General features: G+C 42.9%; 2 protein-coding genes across 15 annotated transcripts in view; one reads left to right on the top strand and one right to left on the bottom strand.

The window, feature by feature from the left end:
* Positions 1 to 21,212, top strand: part of NSUN6 (NOP2/Sun RNA methyltransferase 6) — a 71,155-nt gene extending 49,943 nt beyond the window's left edge. For 2 of the 4 annotated variants that reach the window (XM_079914403.1, XM_079914402.1), the window contains 3 exons: positions 5,886 to 6,034; positions 15,767 to 15,892; positions 17,526 to 21,212. In XM_079914403.1, the coding sequence (XP_079770529.1) occupies positions 5,886 to 6,034; positions 15,767 to 15,892; positions 17,526 to 17,738 (488 nt within the window). In that variant the 3' untranslated portion in view covers positions 17,739 to 21,212. The remainder of the gene's footprint in view (positions 1 to 5,885; positions 6,035 to 15,766; positions 15,893 to 17,525) is intronic. The other 2 variants (XM_079914401.1, XM_079914400.1) reach the window with 2 other exon arrangements.
* A 160-nt stretch (positions 21,213 to 21,372) lies between these two features.
* Positions 21,373 to 23,724, bottom strand: part of CACNB2 (calcium voltage-gated channel auxiliary subunit beta 2) — a 401,769-nt gene continuing 399,417 nt past the window's right edge. For all 11 annotated transcript variants that reach the window (XM_079914389.1, XM_079914392.1, XM_079914397.1 and 8 more), the window contains one exon: positions 21,373 to 23,614. In XM_079914389.1, the coding sequence (XP_079770515.1) occupies positions 23,147 to 23,614 (468 nt within the window). In that variant the 3' untranslated portion in view covers positions 21,373 to 23,146. The remainder of the gene's footprint in view (positions 23,615 to 23,724) is intronic.

Here is a 23,724-nt window from a genome sequence, read left to right as displayed (position 1 = left end):
AGCTTTGTAGTATAGTGTGAAGTCAGGGAGTCTTATTCTTCCAGCTTTGTTTTTCTTTCTCAAGATTGCTTTGGCTATTCAGATATTTTTGTGTCTCCATAGAAATTTAAAATCTTTTTGTTTTTAGTTTTGTGGAAAATGCCATTGGTAATTGGATAGGGATTGCATTGCATCTGTAGATTGCCTTGGGTTGTATAGTCATTCTGACAATATTGATTCTTCCAACCCAGGAATATGGTATATCTTTCCTCTGTTTGTGTCATCTTCGATTTCTTTCATCAGTTTTTCATAGTTTTCAGAGTACAGGTCTTTGTCTCCTTAGGTAGGTTTATCCGTAGGTATTTTATTCTTTTTGATGCGATGGTAAATGGGGTTGTTTCTTTAATTTCTGTTTTTGGACTTTCATTGTTAGTGAATAGAAATGCAGCAGATTCTATGTTTTAATTTTGTATTCTGCAGCTTTACTGAATTCATTAATGAGCTCTAGTAGTTTTCTGGTAGTATCTTTAGGATTTTCTATGTATAGTATCATGTCATCTGCGAACAGTGACAGTTTTACTTCTTCTTTTCCAATTTGGATGCCTTCTATATCGTTTTCTTCTCTGATTGCTGTGGCTAGGACTTCCAAAACTATGTTCAATAAAAGTGGTGAGAGTGGACATCCTTGTCTTGTTCCTGATCTTACAGGAAGTGCTTTCAGCTTTCCATCATTGAGAATGATGTTTGCTGTGGATTTGTCATATACGGCCTTTATTATGTTGAAATGAGTTCCCTCTATGCCCACTTTCTGGAGAGTTTTCATCATAAATGGTGTTGAATTTTGTCAAAAGCTTTTTCTGCATCTATTGAGATGATCATATGGTTTTTATTTTTCACTTTGTTAATGTGGTGTATCACACTGATTGATTTACAGATGTTGAAGAATTCTTGCATCCCAGGGATAAATCCCGTTTGGTCATGGTGTGTGATCCTTTTAATGTATTGTTGGATTTGGTTTGCTAGTATATTTGTTGAGGATTTTTGCATCTATGTTCATCAGTGATATTGGTCTGTAATTTTTTTTTTTTTTTTTTTTTGGTGGTATTTTTGTCTGGTTTTAGAATCAGGGTGATGGTGGCCTCATAGAATGAGCTTGGGAGTGTTCCTTCCTCTGCAGTTTTTTGCAATAGTTCCAGAAGGATAGGTGTTAACTCTTCTGTAAATGTTAGATAGAATTTGCCTGTGAATCCATCTGGTCCTCTACTTTTCTCTTTTTTTTAAATAAATAAATAGATTTATTTATTTATTTATCTTTATTTTTGGCTGCATTGGGTCTGCGTTGCTGTGCGTGGGCTTTCTCTAGTTGCGGTGAGCGGGCTTCAGTAGTTGCAGCACGCGGGCTCAGTAGTTGTGGCTCGCAGGCTCTAGAGCGCAGGCTTAGTAGTTGTGGTGCATGGGCTTAGTTGCTTAGTTGCTCCGCGGCATGTGGGATCTTCCTGCACCAGGGCTCGAACCCACGACCCCTGCATTGGCAGGCAGATTGTCAACCATTGCGCCACCAGGGAAGCCCCTCGACTTTTGTTTGTTGGGAGGTTTCGATCACAGTTTCAATTTCAGTACTTGTGATTGGTCTGTTCATATTTTCTATTTCTTCCTGGTTCAGTCTTGGGAGATTGTGTTTTTCTAAGAGTTTGTCCATTTCTTCTAGTTTGTCCATTTTATTGGCATATAGTTGATTGTAGTAGTCTCTTATCCTTTATATTTCTGTGGTGTCCATTTCAACTTCTCCTTTTTCATTTCTAAGTTTATTCATCTGAGCCCTCTCCCTTTTTTCTTGACAAGTCTGGCTAAAGATCTATTCTGCCATCTTGTCTCAACACCCCTCAAAAGTTGAAAAAAAAAAAAAGTGCTTGTTACTGGTTCTTGTTTCCTCATCTCTCAAGCTGAGAACCAGTTTCCAGTAGGGCCTTGAGCCCACTGGTCAGGGCTACATGGTTTCCCTAGCTGAGCTTTGAGGTGAGAGGGAAAATGCACCCTTCTTCACTCCTCTATTTTCTTCCCCACAACGATTGTGGTGTGGGGTGATTGGCACTGGGGTTGGAGACACACCTCTGGAGCCCCTTTTACCCCTGAGAGCCGCATGCCAAACTGAAGTGACTGAGGCCCTGGCGTCGGGGGAGCCTCTCTGCTCTAATTTTTATTATTTTATTCCTCTGCTTCATTTTTAGTTTGCTCATCTTTTTTCAGTGTCTTAAGAATGGAAGCCTAGGTTATTACTTTGAGACTTTTCTTTCTTCTTTTTTTTTTATTTTAATAAATTTATCTTTTTATTTTTGGCTGTGTTGGGTCTTCATCGCTGTGCAGACTTTCTCTAGTTGCGGCAAGCGGGGGCTACTCTCCATTGCAGTGTGCAGGCTTCTCACTGCGGTGGCTTCTCTTGTTGCAGAGCATGGGCTCTAGGCGGGTGGGCTTCAGTAGTTGTGGCACACGGGCTCAGTAGTTGCAGTACGCGGGCTCTAGAGTGCAGGCTCAGTAGTTGTGGCGCACAGGCTTAGTTGCTCCATGGCATGCAGGATCTTCCTGGACCAGAACTCGAACCCATGTCCCCTGCATTGGCAGGTGGATTCTCAGCCACTGCACCACCAGGGAAGTCCTGAGACTTTTCTTTTTAATGTAGGTATTTACAGCTGTAAATGTCCCTCTAAGCACTATTTCACTACTTCCCATAAGATTTGGTACATTGTGTTTTGTTTTCGTTCACGTCACAGCATTTTAGGATTCACCTGTGATTTCTTTGCCCCACGGTTATTTAGGAGCATGTTTTTAAATTTCCACATACTTGGAATTTTCCAGATTTCTTTCTGTTACTAACTTCTGTTTTCATTCCATTTTGGTGGGAGAAGAAACGTTGTGTGAGTTTAAGCTTTTTCAGAGTTACTCAGCTTTGTCTTATGGCCTTGCATATGGTTTGTCTCCACGTGCACTGCAGAGGAATATGCGTTCTGCTGTTACATAGTGTTTTCTATTAGGTCTAGTTGGTTTATAACGTTGAAGTGTTCTGTTTCCTGTTGGTCTTCTGCCTCTTTGTTCTTTTCATTAGTAGTAGTTCTGTTTTTAATTTATGAGGAACTTCCATACTGTTTTCCATAGTGGTTGCACCAGTTTACATTCCCACTGGCAATGCATGAGGGTTCCCTTTTCTCCACACCCTCTTCAACGCCTGTCATCTCTTGTCTTTTTGATGACCTGTGGTTTTGATGTGCATTTCCCTGGTGATCAGTGCCGTTGGGTGTCTTGTCATGTGCCTGTTGGCCATCTGTCTGTCTCCTTTGGAAAAATGCCTGTTCAGGTTCTCTGCCCGTTTTTTAATCAGGTGGTTTTGTTTTTTTGATATTGAGTTTTGTGAGTTCATTATATACTTTGGGTATGGTATTAACCCTTATCAGGCAGATCATTTGCTACCGTTCTATAGATTGTCTTTTGGTTTTGTTGGTGGTTTCTTTCACTGCAAAAGCTTTTAGGTTTGATTAGTTGTGTATTTTTGCTTTTGTTTTCCTTGCCTGAGGTGAAACAGAATTGCTAAGACTTCTGCAAAGGAGTGTGCTGCCTGTGTTTTCTTCTAGTTGGTGTATGGTTTCTGGTCTTACATTTAGGACTTTTGTTCATTTTCATTTTGTTTTTATATATGGTGTGAGAAAATGTTCTGACTTCATTCTTTTGCATATAGTTGTCCAGTTTTCCCCAAATCTCTTATTGAAGACTGTCTTTTCCCCCATTGTGTACTTTTGCTTCCCTTGTCATAGATTAATTGACTATAAGTGTGCGGATTTATTTCTGGGCTCTCCAGAAGTTCAGGGGCGAGGCTCCCTGGAGCTGGGATTCAGAACTCTAAGGAGGGGGTTTTACCTCGCTGCTGTGCTGCGCAGGGTCCAGCTTGAGAGAGGGGGCTCTGTCCACTTCGTACGGATACTTAAGGGAAAAAGCTGGAAACTGTACCTGTCAAGGCGAAGGGCTGTTACTAGGCTTGTTTTTTTTGTGTGTGTGTAGTACGCGGGCCTCTCACTGTTGTGGCCTCTCCCGTTGTGGAGCACAGGCTCCGGACGCGCAGGCTCAGCGGCCATGGCTCGCGGGCCCAGCCGCTCCGTGGCATGTGGGATCTCCCTGGACCAGGGCACGAACCCGTGTCCCCTGCATCGGCAGGCGGACTCGCAACCACTGCGTCACCAGGGAAGCCCTACTGGGCTTGTTTTGACAGAAACAGCAAGCCATCAGGAAGGATCAAGTCCTGTCCTCTACCCCTTTTATCTTTCATCCTCTTCCCACCCCCATCGCTTCTCTGCCTCCTGTTGGTGAATCTTGAAGCCAACAGGCAAAGGAGAATTGTAGTTCACAGAGTTCCGCCCTCAGCATCACACAGCAGAGTAGAAGTGGGTAAACTTGGAGCTCAGAAGAATATAGCTTAGTAACTAGCATATTTGGAGCAGAACAGATAGTCCTTGAAATAGGTTCAAATGTATACTAAAATTTCGTATATGATAAAATTAGCATTGCAAACCTAGAGGGAAAAGTAAATTAATAAATGGCTCTAAGATGATTTTTTTGTTTGGAGGGCTGGGGGAACGGTTTATACACAAAAGTAACTTCAGGATGGATTAAAGTTTACTGTCAGGAATTAAATGGAAAGTAACTAGAAGCAGGTATAGATGAACATTTATTTGACTTCATAATGGGGAAGATTTTAAAGCATGAAAGCAAAGCTAGAACTCAAGAAAAAAGATAAATTTAATACTCAACATTTATGTATGTAAAAAAAAGCGTGGCAGATGGCAAATAGTGGGAAATATTTGTAAAATAGTTAAGATGAGATCACTATTTTTGATGTACAAAGAGCTCTTCTAATCAATACAAAAAAGACAAGTCTCAGTAGAAAACCAGCAAAGACGATGTGACCATCTAAACAAAAAAATACAGATGGTCAATAACATAATTATCAACTGATGAGGATTTTGGGGAAAGTACACTCATGACACTGGAAGTGTAAATTGCATATACTCTTTCTACAGGATTTTATCAGTATGTATTAAAACCCTTAATAATTGCTTACTTTGGAAAGATATTTCTTTGGAGGCAGTCGATAAGAAAGCAAGGATGGTTGTGGATGGAGATGAGTTAAATTGATAAGAGCTTGTGTCTCACAGTTTTGCAGTCAGAAAAGCAGGTTATCTTGGGGTGAGACCCAGAACGCTGCTGTGGGCACCGTAGGAAATCAGCTAGCTTTGCATGAAAGCAGTCTGCAGTAATATCTTGCCTACAGTTAGATACCATAAATATATGAGCAGACCCGCTTGGTTTCATGATTTTCTCCAGTAACCCTAAGTAGATGAGAAGCTGGAGTGGAGAAAGTTATGTAAGCAAATGCAGAGGGAAACCTGTGGAAGATTGGATTCGGGGCCATGTAGACTCATTCTAGAGCCTAGCCTTGCTGATGGCCACAGAAGCAAGGAAGCCGAGGAACCATAGAACCAGGGTGTTTGCCTAGAAACTAAAAGGTAGTCTCTTTTTCTGGGGCCGTCTGCAGTAAGATTTACTAAGAAAAATACCAGCTCTTAGAATGACTAGAGTTAATTTCATGTCCCAGCCCTGATGAAGTGTGGCTTCTGACATTGGGGGTAGTGGTCTTGTTTGATTAGGCCTTGGCTTGCGCTATATCAGTTAATCCTATAATAATCACATCTTTAACCTCTTTTACCTGTAAGTCAGTTAGCTGAGCCAGCTACCTGATGGAATTGTTGTGCATTACTTTCTGTTCTAGATGATGATGTTAAATTCCAATAATTGCATCTGTTTCAGGAGTTTTCTGTCCTAATAGGGCAGAGAGCAAATAATGTTTATAATTCTCTTTATAGGAGAACCTCCATTCTTACCGGAATCTTTTGACCGAATTCTTCTGGATGCTCCCTGCAGTGGACTGGGACAGAGACCAAACATGGCTTATACTTGGACTTTGAAGGAAGTGACATCGTATCAGCCATTACAGCGAAAACTCTTCACTGTGGTATGTGATAATTTTTTGCTGTGGAAGAAAGGTGACCTTTACTAGTTTGATCTTTTAAAGACTGAGAGCAGTATTCATAGCAGCATTATTCACAGTAACCAAAATGTGGAAAAAACCCAGGTATCCATCAACAGATGAAGGGATAAGTAGAATGTGGTATGTACATACAATGGAATATTACCCAGCCTTCAAAAGGAATGAAATTCTCATACACGCTACAACATGGATGAATTTTGAACACATTATGCTAAGTTATATAAGCCAGACACAAAAGGACCAAATGGTGTGTGATTCTGTTTATATGAGTATCAAGAATAGGCAAATTCATGGAGACGGAAAGTAGAAAAGAGGTTGCCAGAGGCTGGAGGGACAGGAGAGCGAATGGGGAGTTCCTGTTTCATGGGATGATGAAGAAGTTCGGGAGATGGGATAATGGTGATGGTTGTAAACAGTGTGAGTGTACTTAATGCCATTGAATTGTACACTTAAAAATGGTTAAAATGGTAAATTTTACATACACTGTACCACACACACAGAACACCTGGTTTTCCTTTATGTTGACTCACTCTTTCATCTCAGGCAATAATAGAATTTCTTCTCTGAGACATTTAAGGAATTTCAAACATTCTGCTCTGTCTTAAAAATAGAGCATTGTTGGGACTTCCCTGGCAGTCCAGTGGTTAGGACTCTGCGCTTCCACTTCAGGGGACCCGGGTTCGATCCCTGGTCGGGGAGCTAAGACCCTGCACGCTGCACAGCGTGGCCAAAAATAAAGGGGGGGTTGTTAACATAGTTGCTAATTGATGTAAAACATTTGGGTATAAAATAAATTACCTTTTTATAGGGTTCTTGGATCATCTTAGTGAATTAAAAGTGGGAAATCCAATAGAGGCAAACACATTCATAAGATTGGGAAGTGACAGCATCCAGTGTCAGATATAGAAGGACAGTAAAAATGTAGCAAATCTAACTGGTCTACAGTATGTTTCAGAAGAAGCCCAGATAGAACATGTGAGAATTTCTGTCAGTCTTGCCAACGTGATTCCATAGGATGTAGACAGCATTTTATCAGAGATGATCCCACCATTTCCTCTCAGTTCTCTAATTATAAATATACAAGCTACAGCAACAGTGGGTATGCTCTGATGATTCCATCTCTGAAGCTGTTTTTCAGTACATTTCTTTTCAGCACTGCTGGTGTCTCCTTTCCTACACAAAAGCGGCACTAAGAGTGGATTGTTTAAACTTTTATTGTATATGGTCTTCAGAGAACACATCCTGGAAGTTAAAACAGCAAGCAGCAAAAAAAAGCAGCTTTGCTTCTAGCTGCAGCCCAGTTTGATGTGAGGGTAAAATTAGGACCTGTTTTAAGAGACATGGCTTTTTGTTCTTTTTAGCTCATAGCGAAAAGACATTTTAAGAGGCTACTTGGGAGGAGATGTGTTGGTCTCAGTGACAAGGAGCATCTGACCGTGTGCAAGAGAGAGTGTAGGATCCAGTGGGTGTGCCACTGGGTGAGGGTAGGGGTTGAGACTGTGGACCCAGTGCCTCCACATACGTTACTCTGGGTACCTGGGTTTCCATATGGGAGAAGTGGGTAGGGTAACTCCCCCTGATGGGGTACCGTTCTCATGGCGGTTATAAGATTTGTTGAGAAAAGCTGTGTGATGTGCTTAGAACAGCAGCTGGCACCCAGTAGCAAAGTTTAAATTTTGATCCGTGTACTAGGATTAAGAAAGCATAGTATATGCTTTTTTTTTTTAAGATTTTTATTAACTTTTTTTTAAAAATCTGGGGATTTGAAAAGAGAAACTTTCGTTATTTGGGACAAGTTCATTTTCATATTACACCTTATTTCCTGGACAAATACTCATTGGGCACCTCCTATATGTAATACACAACTCTAGGTGCTGATGACATGCTAGTCAACCCCTGACCTTTTACATGGGGTTTCTGTTCTAACTGGGGAGGAAAATAAACAGCTAGTTGAGTTAGAGATTTCTTGTATTCCAAGGCAGTGCCCAGTGAAGCAAACTTTAGGGAGGAAGGGGGATGGGAGCGCCTGATTGGAACAGTTGAAAATTGTACAGGGGCTGGGCAGGGAGGGCGCTGCTGAGACGCTGATATAGAAACAAAGATAAGAGGATGGTGAGGAGGGAGCGAGCACTGCAGGGAAGGAGCAGAGCTTTCCGGGCTGGTGCAGAGGTCCTGAGGTAGGTGTGCGCCATGCACTTTCCAGAGCAGCAGGGGCAGGTGGTGCTCAAGCAGGGCAAGCCAGGCACCTGAGAAGGGAAGGCTGCGAGGGGCCTGCTGTACGCAGGGCCTCGAAGGCCACTCGAGGACGTGGGCTTTGACTCCAAGGGATGACGGGAACATTGGAAGGGCTTTTTTGTTCTGTTTTGCTTTTTGGCTGTGCCATGCGGCTTGTGGGATCTCAGTTCCCTGGCCAGGGATTGAACCTGGGCCGCGGCAGTGAACGCCTGGGATCCTAACCACTAGGCCACCAGGGAGCTCACCATGGAAGGGTTTTGAGCTGAGAAGAGACAGTTCTAAAAGCACCGATCTGGCTGCTGTGTTGAGAATAGATGGTAGGAGGGCAGGGAATGAAGCAGGTAGGAAACTGTTTGAATAATCCAGGCGAGAAATCATGAAACTTGGAGCAGAATGATAGCAGTGGAAGTTGGTGAGAAGTAGCCAATCTCTGGATATATTTTGAAGGTAGAGCCGATGGCATTTGCTGGATGACTGGGGAATGTGAGAACAAGAGGCATAAAGGATAATCTGAGGTTGGGGCCTGCGCCCCGGGGAGGACGGGAATCCGGCTCCAGGAGGGTTCAGAGGAAGAAGGTAGGAGTTTAGTTTGGGACGTGTCACGTCTGAGGGTAAAAATATTGAGAATGCAGTTCAACATATGAGTACAGAATTCAGAAAGGAGTCTCACCTAAAAATGTAAATTGGTGAGTTTTCAGTATAAAAATGGTATCTAAAGCCGTGAAACTGAATGAGCACATTTGGGAAAGTCTTGGTCCAGATGGACTAAAACAGCTACAAGATAATGAAATGCATCTGGCCTGGAACACTCTAATTAAAGAGAGAGTCCTGGTCATACAGACCATCACTTATTTATCCCAGACACTTGAAAAAGGTATCATATATGTATATTTTTTTTCTTTATACACCTTTATTTTGTACACATTTATAAATGTTGTGTGTTACAACAAGCCTGACTTACTCTTCCCATTTAAAAAATAAACCATAAATAATATAAAGGAATCATGGTCTTTTTCTCCTTTATAAATCCTACCCATGAGTCTTTTTGTTTTTAATAAATTGTTTTGGAGTATAGTTGATTTACAATGTTGTGTTAGTTGCAAGTGTGCAGCAAAGTGATTCATTTATACATATACATGTATCCATTCTTCTTCAGATTCTTTTCCCATGTATAGGTTATTACAGAATATTGAGTAGAGTTCCCTGTGCTGTACAGTAGGTCCTTGTTGATTATCTATTTATATATATGGTAGTGTATATATGTTAATTCCAAACTCCTAATTTATCTCTCCCTGCCACCTTTCCCCTTTGGTAACCATAAGTTTGTTTTCTATGTCTGTGAGTCTGTTTCTGTTTTGTAAATAAGTTCATTTGTATCATTTTTTTAGATTCCACATATAAGTGGTATCATATGATTTTTGTCTTTGGCTTATTTCACTTAGTATGATAATCTCTGGGTCCATCCATGTTGCTGCAAATGGCATTATTTCATTCTTTTTTATGGCTGAGTAATATTCCATTGTATATATGCATTGAGGTTTTTTTCATGTCCTGGCTATTGTAAATAGTGCTGCAGTGAACATTGGGGTGCATCTGTCTTTTCTAATTATGGTTTTGTCCAGATATATGCCCAGGAGTTGGATTACTGGATCATATGGCAACTCTATTTTTAGATTTTTAAGGAACCTCCATACTGTTCTCCATAGTGGCTGTATCAATTTACATTCCCACCAACAGTGCAAGAGGGTTCCCTCTTCTCCACACACTCTCCGGCATTTATTGTTTGTAGGCTTTTTGATGATGGCCACTCTGCCTGGTGTGAGGTGGTACCTCATTGTAGTTTTGATTTACATTTCTGTGATAATTAGTGAAGTTGAGCATCTTTTCACGTGCTTTTTGGCCATCTGTATGTCTTCTTTGGAGAAGTGTCTGTTTAGATCTCCTGCCCATTTTTTGATTGAGTTGTTTGTGTTTTTGACAGAGCTGCATGACCTGTTTGTATATTTTGGAGATTAATCCCGTCGGTCACTTTGTTTGCAAATATTTTCTCCCATTTTGTGGGTCGTCTTTTCGAGTTGTTGATGGTTTCCTTTGCTGTGCAAAAGCTTTGAAGTTTAATTAGGTCCCATTTGTTTATTTTTGTTTTTATTTTCATTACTGTAGGAGGTGGGTCCACAGATATTGCTGTGATTTATATCAAACAGTGTTCTGCCTTTGTTTTCCTCTAAGAGTTTTATAGTGTCTGGCCTTACATTTAGGTCTTTGATCCATTTTGAGTTTATTTTTGTGTATGGTGTTAGAGAATGTTCTAATTTCGTTCTTTTACATGTAGCTGTCCAGTTTTCCCAGCACCACTATTGAAGAGACTGTGTTTTCTCCATAGTATATTCTTGCCTCCTTTGTCATAGATTAATTTTCCATAGGTGTGAGGTTTATTTCTGGGCTTTCTGTCCTCTTCCATTGATCTATGAGTCTGTTTTTGTGCCAGTACCATACTGTTTTGATGACTGTAGCTTTGTGTCATGTTTTGAAGTCTGGGTGTCTGATTGATTCCTCCAGCTCCATTTTTCTTTCTCAAGATTTCTTGTGCTATTCGGGGTCATTTGTGTCTCCATACAAATTTTGGTGTCAGGGTGATGGTGGCCTCATAGAATGAATTTGGGAGTGTTTCTTCCTCTGCAGTTTTTTGGAAGAGTTTCAGAAGGATAGGTGTTAACTCTCCTGTAAACGTTTGATAAGGTTCACCAGTGAAGCCATCTGATCCTGGACTTTTGTTTGTTGGAAGATTTTTAATCACAGTTTTAATTTCAGTACTTGTGATTGGTCTGTTCATATTTTCTATTTCTTCTTGGTTCAGTCTTGGGAAATTGTATCTTTCTAAGAATTTGTCCATTTCTTCTAGGTTGTCCATTTTATTGGCATATATGTGTTCATAGTAGTCTCTTATGACTCTTTGTATTTCTGTGGTGTCCATTGTAACTTTTCCTTTTTCATTTTATTAACTTGAGCCCTCTCCCTCTTTTTCTTTTTTTTTTTTTTTTGGTACGCGGGCCTCTCACTGCTGTGGCCTCTCCCGTTGTAGAGCACAGGTTCCGGACGCGCAGGCTCAGCGGCCATGGCCCCCGGGCCCAGCCGCTCCACGGCATGTGGGATCTTCCCAGACCGGGGCACGAACCCGTGTCCCCTGCATCGGCAGGTGGACTCTCAACCACTGCACCACCAGGGAAGCCCCTCCCTCTTTTCTTGATGAGTCTGGCTAAAGGGTTATCAATTTTATCTTTTCCAAGAACCAGCTTTTAGTTTCATTGATCTTTTCTATTGTTTTCTTCATCTCTGTTTCATTTATTTCTGCTCTGATCTTTATGGTTTCTTTCCTTCTTCTAATTTTGGGTTTTGTTTGTTCTTTCTCTAGTTGCTTTAGGTGTAAAGTTAGTTGTTTATTTGAGATTTTTCTTGTTTCCTGAGGTAAGATTGTACTGCTGTAAACTTCCCTCTTAAAACTGCTTTTGCTGCATCCCGTAGGTTATGGATCGTCGTGTTTTCATTGTCATTTGTCTCCAGATAGCTTTTGATTTCCTCTTTGATTTCTTCTGTGACCCATTGATGTTTTAGTAACATATTGTTTAGCTTCCCTGTGTTCGTGTTTCTTACAGTTTTTTCCCTGTAATGGATTTCTAATCTCATAGCGTTGTTGTCGGAAAACATGCTTGATATGATTTCAACTTTCTTAAATTTACTGAGGCTTGATTTGTGGCCCAAGATATGATCTATCCTGGAGAATGTTCCATGTGCACTTGAGAAGAAAGTGTATTCTGCTGCTTTTGGATAGAATGTTCTATATATATGTGAATTAAGTTCATCTGGTCTGATGTGTCATTTAAGGCCTGTGTTTATTGATTTTCTTTCTGGATGATCTGTCTGTTGATGAATGTGGGGTGTTAAAGTCCCCCACTATTATTGTGTTATTGTCAATTTCTCCTTTTATGGCTGTTAGCATTTGCCTTATATATTGAGTTGCTCCTATGTTGGATGCATATATATTTACAGTTGTTATATCTTCTTCTTGGATTGATCCCTTGATCATTATGTAGTGTCCTTCTTTGTCTCTTGTAACAGTCTTTATTTTAAAGTCTATTTTGTCTGTTATGACAAAAGTAGCAAAAAGTATTGCTACTCCAGCTTTCTTTTGATTTCCATTTACATGGAATACCTTTTTCCATCCTCTCACTTTCAGTCTGTATATGTCCTTAGATCTGAGGTGGTTCTCTTGTAGACAGCATATATATCAGTTTTGTTTTTGTATCCATTCAGCCAGTCTGTGTCTTTTGGTTGGAGTATTTAATCCATTTACATTTAAGGTAATTATCGATAATGTGTTCTTATTGCCATTTTTGTTAATTGTTTTGGATTTGTTTTTGTAGGTCTTTTTTCTTCCCTTCCTCTTTTGTTCTCTTGTGATTTGATGGCTATCTTTCGTGTTGTGTTTGGATTGCTTTTTCTTTTTTGTGTGTGTCTATTGTAGATTTTTGGTTTGTGGTTCCTGTGAGGTTCTGATACAGCAGTTTATATATATACAAGGTTGTTTTAAGTTGCTGGTCTCTTAATTTCCAGTACATTTCCAATATCCTGCATTTCTACTCTCCTCTTCTCATATCATATTTGTGTGTGGATGATTTCCTGCCGTTACTTTAAGTTTGCCTATGCCCGTGAGATTTTCCATTTGTAATTTTCTTATTTCTACTTGTAGCCTTTTCTTTTCTGTCTAGAGAATTTCCGTTAGCATTTGTTGTAAAGGTGGTCTGGTGGTGCTGAATTCTCTTAGCCTTTGCTTGTCTCTGAAGCTTTTGATTTCTCCATCAAATCTGAATGTTGTATCTGAATGAGGGCATTGCTGGGTAAAGTATTCTTGTAGTAGGTTTTTCCCTTTCATCACTTTAAATATATTGTGCCTCTCCCTTCTGACTTGCAGAGTTTCTGCTGAAAAATCTGCTGATAACCTTATGGGGATTCCTTTTTATGTTATTTGTTCCTTTTAATATTTTTACTTTGTCTTTAATTTTTGTCAGTTTGATTAATGTGTGTCTTGGCATGTTCCTCCTTGGTTTAATCTTGTATGGGACTCTCAGCGCTTCCTGGACTTGAGTGAGTGTTTCCTTTCTCACGTCAGGGAAGTTTTTGGCTATAATCTCTTCAGATATTTTCCCAGGCCCTTTCCCTCTCTCTTCTCCTTCTCAGACCCCTATAATGTGAACGTTGGTTCATTTAATGTTGTCCATTTCATTTATGGACATTTAATGTTGTCCCAGAGGTCTCTGAAATTGTCCTAATTTCCTTTCATTCTTTTTTCTTTATTCTGTTCTGTGGCAGTGATTTCTACCACTGTCACTTATTTTGTTCTTCTGCCTCATTTTTTCTGTTATTGATTCCTTCTAGTGTAGTTTTCATTGCAGTTATTGTATTGTTCATCTCTGTTTGTCCTTTAAATCTTCTAGCTCTTTGTTAAACATTTCTTCTTGTCTTCTTGGTCTATGCCTCCGTTCTTTTTCCGAGATCTTGGATCATCTCTACTATTGTTACTGTAAATTCTTTCTCAGGTAGATTGCCTGTCTCCACTTCACTTAGTTTTTCTTTTTGGTTCTTATCTTGTTCCTTCTTCTGGAACATATTTCTCTGCTGTCTCATTTTGTCTGACTGTATGTGTTTGTGTCTCTGTTTCTCAGGCCGCAGGACTGTGGCTCCTCTCGCTCCTGGTGTCTGCCCCCTGGTGGATGAGGTTGGTCCTGGGGCTTGTGCAGGCTTCCTGGGGGGAGGTGCCTGCCCACTGGTGGGTGGAGCTGGGTCTCGTCCCTCTGGTGGGCAGGTTCATGTCAAGTGGTGTGTTTAGATGTGGCTGTGAGCTCAGTATGGCTTTAGGCAGCCTGTTTGCTGATGGTTGGGGCTGTGTTCCTGTCTCACTGGTTGTATGGTCTGAGGTGTTCTAGCACTGGAGCCTATAGGTTGTTGGGTAGGCCTCGGTCTTGGTGCCAAAATGGCGACCTCCTGGAGAACTCAGGCCAATCAGTATTCCCTGGGACCTCTGCCACCAGTGACCTTGCTCCCATAGTGAGCCACAGTCAACCCATGCCTCCCCAGGAGACCCTCCAAAACCCACAGGTAGGTCTAGCCCAGGTGTCTACGGAGTCACTGCTTTGCGCTGGGTCCCAGTGCATGTGAAATCTTGTGTGCACCTTCCAAGACTGGAGTCTTTGTTTCCCCTCGTCCTATGGAGGTCCTGCACTTAAGCCCTGCTGGTCTTCAAAGCCAAATGCTCTGGAGGTTCCTCCTCTTGTGCCAGACCCTCAGGCTGGGGAGCCTGACCAGGGGCCCAGAACTTTAACTCTTGTGGGAGAACCTTGCACTGTAATTATTTTCCATTTTGTGGGTTGCCCACCTGGCGGATATGGGATTTGCTTATATTGTGAAAGCGTCCCTCCTACTGTCTTGTTGTGGCTTTTTCTTTGTCTGTGGATATATTGTAGCAAACTGTCTTTTTTGGTAGGCTCTGATCTGTTTTTGTTGGTGGTTCAGCATTTCGGTGTGATGTTGGTGTTTCTGTGAGAGGAGGTGAGGTCAGGTCCCTCTACTCCGCCATCTCATCTGGAATCAAGGGCTGTGTAGTCTGGATGCTTGCTGCCTCTCTCCTCAGTGTGTGCTGGCCGTTATCCACTTGATACGGGCTGTGCAGGTGCGGTGGCCTGTGCGTACTCCCGGTACGGCTGGGGCAGCCGTTGGCACCCTCTCCCACGTCTCCCAGTGGTGGCAGCGGCCCGCGTGCTCCCGGGGATAGCGGGGGTGGCGACGGGAGCCCGCTCGTGGGTCTCTTAGTGCTGGTAGTGGCCTGTGCCTGCCTCTGGAGCCCATGATGGCGGTGTCGGCTCGTGCCCGCCCCCAGTGCTTGTGTAGGCTGTGTCCTGCTGCCTTGGAGCGCGTGTAGGGAGAGACGCCCCTGTGGTTTTCCCACCTCCCCCCAACGGTGGTGCCTTGCCGTCTCTCATGGGCCCAGGCTTCTTCTGAGTGCAGCCTCAGTTGCCCTTCTCCAGCCTCCTCAAGGTGTCTTCACACAGCCAAGCCTGGTCCTTTCCCGGGACTGTCTCTGAAGCCCAAGCTTCAGCACCCAGCGCCCCACCCCCCCATACTGGCAGTTGCAGGAAACTTTCCTTCTGCACAGCTCCCTCTCAGGGCCGCAGGTCCAGTCCTGATTCCTTTCTCTCTCTCTCTTTTTTTCTTCTGTCCTGGCTGGTTATGTGGAGGTTTTCTGGCCCTTCTAGAAGTCTGAGGTCTTCTGCATCTTCATGCAGTAGATGTTCTGTGAGAATCGTTTCACTTATAGATGTATTTCACGTATATATTTGTTTATATACATTATATTAAAAATGTTCACTTGCTCTTGCGATACTCATCATCGATCACACCTGTCTTTAGGCAGTGGAGCTGCTGAAGCCGGGGGGCGTGCTGGTGTATAGCACGTGCACTGTCACCCTAGCAGAGAATGAAGAACAGGTCGCCTGGGCCCTCAAGACATTTCCTCACCTTCAGCTTCAGCGCCAGGTGAGGGCCATTGCCGTTGTCTCTGGGTGATCCGGTAAGTCTTGGAAACTTAAGCATGTTGATAAACACAGAGAGTGATGTGAAGAGACGCGGTGCACAAGGTTTCTCTAATGAGAGCTGTTCCAGACCGCCCTTAGAGGATTTCCCATCCTGACCCAGTGTTTCCAGGCCATCGCTGTCTGCGGTTGTGTTAAGATGCCACAGAGCTCAGGGGTTTTCTGTCACATGTTTATTTGACTTGTGGCTCTTGTTCGTGTTACTCAGAATTTTGTTTCTAAAACCCTTCCTCCACCCCTCGGTCCTATAACTTTCCTGATAGGGCAAATGTTGAGCAGTTTTCTAATATCACACCAAAGCCCAAAGAGGCTTTAATAACTGGGATGTCAGAAGACTAGCCAAGGGGGGAAATGGTTCAGGATTATTGCTTCCTTCTGGATCCTTATATAAGATAGGGGACATTTCAAAAGGTGTCTTGTACTTTATTTTACCTAGCACTGTCTTTCCGTTCTGGTTTTTATTAAAACTATATTTATTGACTAGATTTTTTAGCCCATGATGTTTGAGATTAGGTTTAAATCTGTGGTAATGCTCACATTCATTCAGATAAACTGAACATCTAATGTCAGTTGTTCCAGTACAGAATTCTAGTAAGTAACTGGAATATACAGACAGAAGGCAATCTAGAGATGGTTTCTAGACTCAGAAATTAAGATAAGTGCATCGTAGATGAAAAGGAGACTTGAGAATTCACTTGCATTTGATGTGTGTGTATACACATATACACTCAGTATCTACCTAAAAGAGATGGAACTCCCCCCACACACATGGGTTAATAGACGACAGGGTTTCAGATATAAACCTAAGAACATATATCTTCAGTAACACAAGCGTTTGTGAAATGGTGACAAGTTAGGCTTATGCATCTTTTGTAGTAGTGGTTTGCACAGATCGCTCAGTTCCTTATGATTCTGTATTCCTCTAAACTAATCGAGGCAGCCTTAGTTTTCTCGTCTCTTTTAATATTCTAGTACATTTAAAAACAACAACAAAAAAAGAGAACTTTTATCATCCAATAGGTGTGGGCCAGAGAGAGGCATCTTCAGATGCCCAAGAAACTCCTGTCAGCTTTGGGGAGTCTGACAAATAAAGCTGGGTTTTCATCTCCTGCTGTAACTGATAATAATGTTCCACTTGCTAAGTGCCCACTCTGTGCCAGGCCCGATACCACCCTACTTATTTAAGCCTCAGATCAGAGTATTTCACCTGTTTCATAGATGAGGAAGCAGGTAAGGTAAGTTACTTTCCTAAAGTCGCACAGCTAAGCTGTGGCAGAGCTGTGATGTGAATCCACGTGCTTCTAAGTGTGGAGCCCAGGTCTCCTGCATGTCGTGGGCCTTGAGAAGCATAAGGGCCATCCTAGGGACTCAGTCGTCAAGTGGCTGCATGTTACCACCCTCCCACTTTACTACCCGGAAAAGCAGCATGTCCATTTCACAAAAATAAAAGGTATTTACTCATTTTTCTGTTTCTGGAATTGGTGGTAGTTACAGCTCAGTTTGTCCTTTTACGTAAATGGTACACAGGCAGACTTCCCAACGCGAGGATGGTTGTGTTTATTTGTCTCCCCGAGCAGGACCCACAGGTTGGAGGAGAAGGGATGCTGGGAGCTGGCCTGTCGTCTGAGCAACTGAAACGGCTGCAGCGATTCGATCCCTGTGTGGTGCCGTCACAGGACAGTGACACTGGTTCTCTCAGAGACGCCAGGATAGAAGACACGAGTTGGCTCGCAAATAAGGATTGTATAGGCTTTTTCATTGCAAAATTTGTAAAATGCAGAAGCACGTAGGAGAAGGATCCTTAGAAATGAAAGTTCCAAACATTTTCCGTTTTTTTTAAACCAAAAACTGTTGTCAGGCCACGTGATTGATGCCGTGGTTGCTGAGGAAACAGAAAAGGCTGCCGGCTGTTCCACCAGGAATCAAGAGACTGTACTTCACAGAGGAAGTAGCCGGGGGGGTGGAGGGGGGGCACTTGTGTGTCTAAAATACTTTCCCTTTATGGATTTAGCAGAGTATAAAGAAAAGGAGATGCCTGAAGATGTCTGGAACATTTCATTTGAGGTCTTTGTTTTAATTTGTAAAGAATGCAAGTCATTTTTAATGTTAAAATAAGTGGATTTAACAAAAGGAATAAAACTAGTGGTATTTAATTTGGTTATAAAACACGTTTTCCGTTATTGAGCTCCTTCAGAATTCAGGGTGTGGGAACTATAACTTATTTATCAAGTGCCGGGAACGTAGCTGGGGATTTCACCTGACTTTTTCTGTTTACTATTTGGTAAGTCAACCCTCTTTCAAATGAATTCTGGACTACTCCCAGTAACAGTCTCCCTTCACTATGTTGACGTTTTTTCTTCTGTCATATTTTAAACTAAAAACTAAAATGAATTTTTTTAAACTCTGTAGATTAAAAATGAGACTATTGCACAATTCGGGTACCTTTTAGCATCTAATGGAATACATACAAGTTCCTAGAGACGTGATTGGTGAGAAAACCATCTTGTGAGAGCTGGGAAGTGGCCGGGTGCTCACAGCTGAGCCTTGGTGTTCTCCCTCTGAACAGAAGCAGCTCCACAGAACACCTTCCCCAGACCAAGCAACTGTGACTAGGTCAAGACGAAACAAGACCACTTCACCATCAGACCTGAGATCCCCCAAACTGCAGAGGTGACCAAACACCACCCATGGCGGCCAATATAAGAGGGCGGCCTTTTCAAGATGAACTGTGTAGCTGTAGGCTTGCTTTTCATCCTACCTGCTTTTTAGATAAAATAGATTAAAATACCCAGCCATAGTTTAAAAGCTATCTCGTGTTGTGTTAAGTACATCTATTTTGTTAATTCAAATCACCTCAAAATGCCTGAGCCTCGGACAACTGCCTAATATATTTTTTTCCCTTCATAGGTCTCCATTAGGAACTTCTTGAAACTTCCTTGTATCCCTGAAGAATGCTCATCTCATCTCAGATCAGGTGAGATCCTCAGAGGCCTCTGCTCTGAGGAAGCCTTTCTTGCACACCCTTCTCGGGGGCTGGGTTGGGCGTGTCTCCCTCTACACCCCTCGTGCCTCTGTCTCCTCCTGTCACGGCACTTGACACATCACTCTAGTGTACGAGGCATGCCCTGGACCGCTGCCCCCAGGCTTGGGAACATTCTGGAGGCAGGACTGTGCTTTCTGTACGGCTTCAGAGCAGATCATTGTTACACGCTTATTGAACGAGGGAAAAACCCCATCAGGCTCCCTAAGATTCAGACATGTGACTGACTTCTTTCCGTCCCTCATTCTGCCTGATAGCCAGTAGATGTCATCTGCCTAAAGAGAAACGCTGTTGACCTGTGGTACTTCTGCTTCTAGGGCTCGGCATACTTCCTTGAACTTTCAATATGTTTTTGAAAAATACACAAAATCCATCCCTTCTCATGCTCTCTGCAGAGCCTTAGGTGCTAGGCTGGGATGGAAATGGTAGGGAAGGAGCCTAGTAGCAAATGTGTAAAGTTTTGATTAATACCAATAAATATCAAAATACAAGCAATGCAGGCAAAACAAAAGAAAAATATTTGCATATTGAAAACAGTAAGGACAAATAAAAAATATTGTTAAAATTTGTTTCTTTAACATAGACATTTTTCAGTGGGTTTTTTTTCTTTCAAAAAATAAAACAAATTGGAAAATAAAGCATTCAATCTTAAGGAACACAGACATATAAGAAAAAATATGATAAAAGGACAAAAATCAGGGAAATGTGGAAGAGAATGAATATATTCTCTTTTAACATATTTAATGTTACCATAGTTGTATCTGTGAAACAGAAGCATTTTAATTCAACAGTGAGTACATTTTACTTCAAAACCGTGTATCACATTTTAAAGTACAAATAGTTAAAAATATAACACGATTCAACAACTGACCCAGAGCCCTCTGATTGCCTGTTTTCTCCAACAGCATGACTCTTGACGTGTTAGTAAGATTATCCAGGAGTAGCAGCATTGTGTCACTGAGCAAAGGGCGAGGAACTGAAGATCCATTCTGATGACAGGTTTATTTTAGAAAGGAAAAGTACAGTTCAAAATCGGAGGCAAGAATTGCAGACCATATAAGATGAAGGTGGGAGAAAGTTGGCTTTGCCGTGCTCAGGCCTTCAGAGGCCTTTGACCTGCCGGAAGCTGTCACTTTTCAGGTGTCGTGGGGAGATGACCACAGCCCATCAGTGACGGGCAGCACCCCCCAGGATGATGCGCCCCACACGCGAAGTGCAGGTGAGTATTTAACATACTTTGAGCTGTAAGAATCACTCCTAAAATGGCACTTAATACGACTAATAGTAGACAGTGCAGAAGCCAGCTCTTTATTTGTTTGCTATGAATGAATGACTTTAAACCAGGCTTGTTGAACAGTTCAGTGTAGCTGACAGTTGAAGGTTTAACATGAATGCAGAGCAGACCATGTTAAAATGTGGCATTGTCCCAAAGTACAGAATAACTAAGACATCCTACGTTTAGCAGCACCTTTTTGTAACAGTAACTTAAGTGAGCAGTAGAGAAAGAGCAGAGGAAAGGCTGAAATGGGTGTGACGAGAAAGACACAGAACTATTCAGAACTTTTCCAGCATTTTCTAGGTTAACTACAACAATCATGATTCTACGACTGAGTCTGTTAAGATTAAACCTTTGCTGTGTGAAAAGACTAGAATTTTACATTCCACAAGTCAGTGAATATCCCATTGTCCTTGGGATTATTTCTTCAGTTACATATTTAGTCCACACCGTTTACACATATGCCCACTCTACAGTTTTCACATAAGCGTGCTCTTCTGTCAAATCCTGCAACAGAGATTTTGCGGAATACTCTGATTTGGACTAGTGTGTTTCACAGTAAAGTGAGAAACGAAGAGTCCAGGTCAGAATTTAAAGAATGGAATCCGTTAGCGTGATTCTTTGCAAGGGATTAATGGTAGCAGCAAAGAAGGTACATACCAGTTAGACTTCAAGAATTTACACATTCCAAAGCCATGAACTGGCATGAAACTTCGTATAGGAAGGGTCGGGGCTGGCGATCAGTGATGTGGTACCGTGATGGACAGCTGACTGGAAGTATTTTATAAAAGTAACTTTAGCTGGAATACGGTTTCCCAATGATGTGAATATTTTACATCAAAAATTTATATATTATGCCTACTGTTCTTATATTCAATAAATAAAGGTATGTCAACAGCACAGAGCTAATTAACAAAGAGATTGAGGGAAATGGTTCCTATATTAGCTGATAAAACACTATATACGTTAACTCATTTTTACAACTCTGAGTTTTCTTTGGGGGAGAGGAATAAGGAGTTAGATGTGAAACAGTTGTACTTATAAAGGTCCAAGATATATTTGGCAAGAACCTGGAATAATCAAAGAAGCGAAACAAAAAATAGCTTAACTTATTTAACAAAATAATAATTTTTAATGTCCAGGTCTGAAGGTAGGCAGTCAAGACAGGCGTTTTCCAGGGACAGACTTCAAGTGCCAGGTACTTGCACGCCTAATACTGTCTGTCTTACCTGTCCAGTCTTAACTGGACAGACGGACACTTAGGAGAGACAGGGAAGGTTTCAGGCTCAGCGTGACCACCACCTCGTGGGCCGCGTTGGGCGGTGTCCCTGACGCAGGGCCACAGCATCTTCTGGCTTCCCCTCAGAGCAGGTGTCCGACGCAGGAAAACCTCAACGTCTCGTTCACTTCAAGTCACCTCCTTTTGCCCTGATTTCTTGCGAAGAGCAGAAGCTTTGGTTATAAGAAGCACTTCGAGGTTGTGACGGACAGTGAAAGTGTCGGAGCGGGGGGAACACAACGGGCACGGCGGGCGAGGCGAGGTGAGGAGATGGGGGGAGTCGGGAGCATCTGTGTAAACGCTTCTCTCTCAGACGAGAGGTCGTCGGACATTTCCAGTGAAACACTCATCACAGTGGCCCGTGTGGCCCCTCTCCAGGAGCCAGCGGGGGGCAGCTCTCCGGGGCGTCCCCTCTGGCGGCGTGTGCCCTCCTGGCCCCTGACGGCTCGGCGGGCCACAGCGGCGCAGCGAGCCGCGGAGCCAGGCAGGTGGACGCCTCGGCCCTGGGCTGGCCGCCGCTGTTGTCAGCGTGCACGCCCGTCACTGGCTCGTGTGCACGCGGCTCCCAGACTCCAGGGCCGTGACCTGAGACACTGGGTACGCAGGACGTGGCCGTCACAATCAGTGTGAACGGCACGGAGCGGAGCAACCCTTGGAGTTTGGTTATATTTCCCAGAATTTATGGTCACAATGATTAACGTACAGGGATGGAGGAACATTCAGAAATCAAACCTTTTCAAGTCAGGCAGTCACACGTATTTACAGTATGTACAGACTCTCTACTAGAACGGGAATAGGTGTCTAGACGACGTTATTACAAATTTCCTGAAGGTGGGCATTTCTAGTCCCTGTAATTCAGAAAGCAGATCTGCTGGCTTGGCATTAAGACTCTGAAATAGTGCGATCAAACTGATACATGTATATATATATATATATATATATGTGTGTATATATATATATATATATAATAATTATATAATTATCATAAGAAGGTGTTTGCAGAAATAACATTTACAAACTGTCTATACAGTACACGATGCTAGTACATAGAAAATAGATTCTGACTTTGATCCCCTTGGCGTAAGGCAAGACAGTCTGTCCCCAGGTTTAGTCAGTCAGCCAGAGGTACAAGCGAGAAACAGTGGTCCACGGATGACGATGCAAATCGGGCGCCTACATAGTAAAGGTCGGGAGAACCAAGAAGTTCCACTTTTTACGTGGGCCGCTTGATTCTGGCCCGCTGGATACATCAACCACATTTTCGAAAACATCAGCTATGCTTCTTAAAATCCTGATGCCACCTGGATGGCAACAGATGATATTGTTCAAGTGGCAGCGATCCTAGACCGTTTTCAAAGTGCAGTAGACAACCAGAGGACTGCAGCCTTTCCAGGCGAATTTATATAGCACTTACTTACAAAAGGAAAATAAAAAGTATATTGATACTCTATTTCCTGCTGTTGCTATCCAAGCAACAGCAGTACAAAATATACAAGACAGATCACATATGATTGCAATGTAGACCCCCAAGATTGAGTTGGAGGGTGGTGGTATACAAGACTTACTTAAAAATAAGAAAACCAACGACACAAAAGGGCAAAAGTCACTGGCGGATGTAAACCTCCCTGTTCCAGTCCCCAGCCTCATGCCGTCTCCTGGACACCCCTTCCCCCTCCCTGTCACAGCAGCGATCCTTGGATTTGTGGCGGCTCCACTGTTTGTCGCCCTCGTTGTGGTCCTGCTCTCGATCCGGGTCCCGGGAGCGGTGCCGAGACTCCCTGTGTCTGCGCTCCCCACCCCCGTGGGGTTCCTCTCTGTGGCTGTGATCTCGGTGCGGGGCGCAGTGGTCTGCATGTTCGTGGGAATAATCTTCCTTGGGCTCCGCGTATGCGGAGTCGCGACTCTCCTGCGTTTCTGAATCCAAGGTCTCCTGCCTGGAGAGGCCGCGGCCGGCCCCGCTGCGATGGCTGTGGTGCTGGGGTTTCTTGACTGGGTCTGGGCAGGGTTCTTCTTCAGCTTGGGAAGCAGAATGGGTGGCAGCCGTGCGATCGGTCCTCGAATCATGAGAAGCCTGGAGGCGAAGGAGCAAACACAGGCCTCAGCCAAGGTCGGGGTCTGGGGAACTGTCGCAAAGGCAAGTGTCTAGTCCCTTTTCACAGTCTCTAAAGTGCTGAAATGAAA

Source organism: Stenella coeruleoalba (assembly GCF_951394435.1).
Source record: "Stenella coeruleoalba genome assembly, chromosome: 2".
Classification (NCBI taxonomy): domain Eukaryota; kingdom Metazoa; phylum Chordata; class Mammalia; order Artiodactyla; family Delphinidae; genus Stenella; species Stenella coeruleoalba.
Note: the sequence above shows the minus strand (reverse complement) of the source record. Positions and strands in the feature narration are given on the sequence as shown.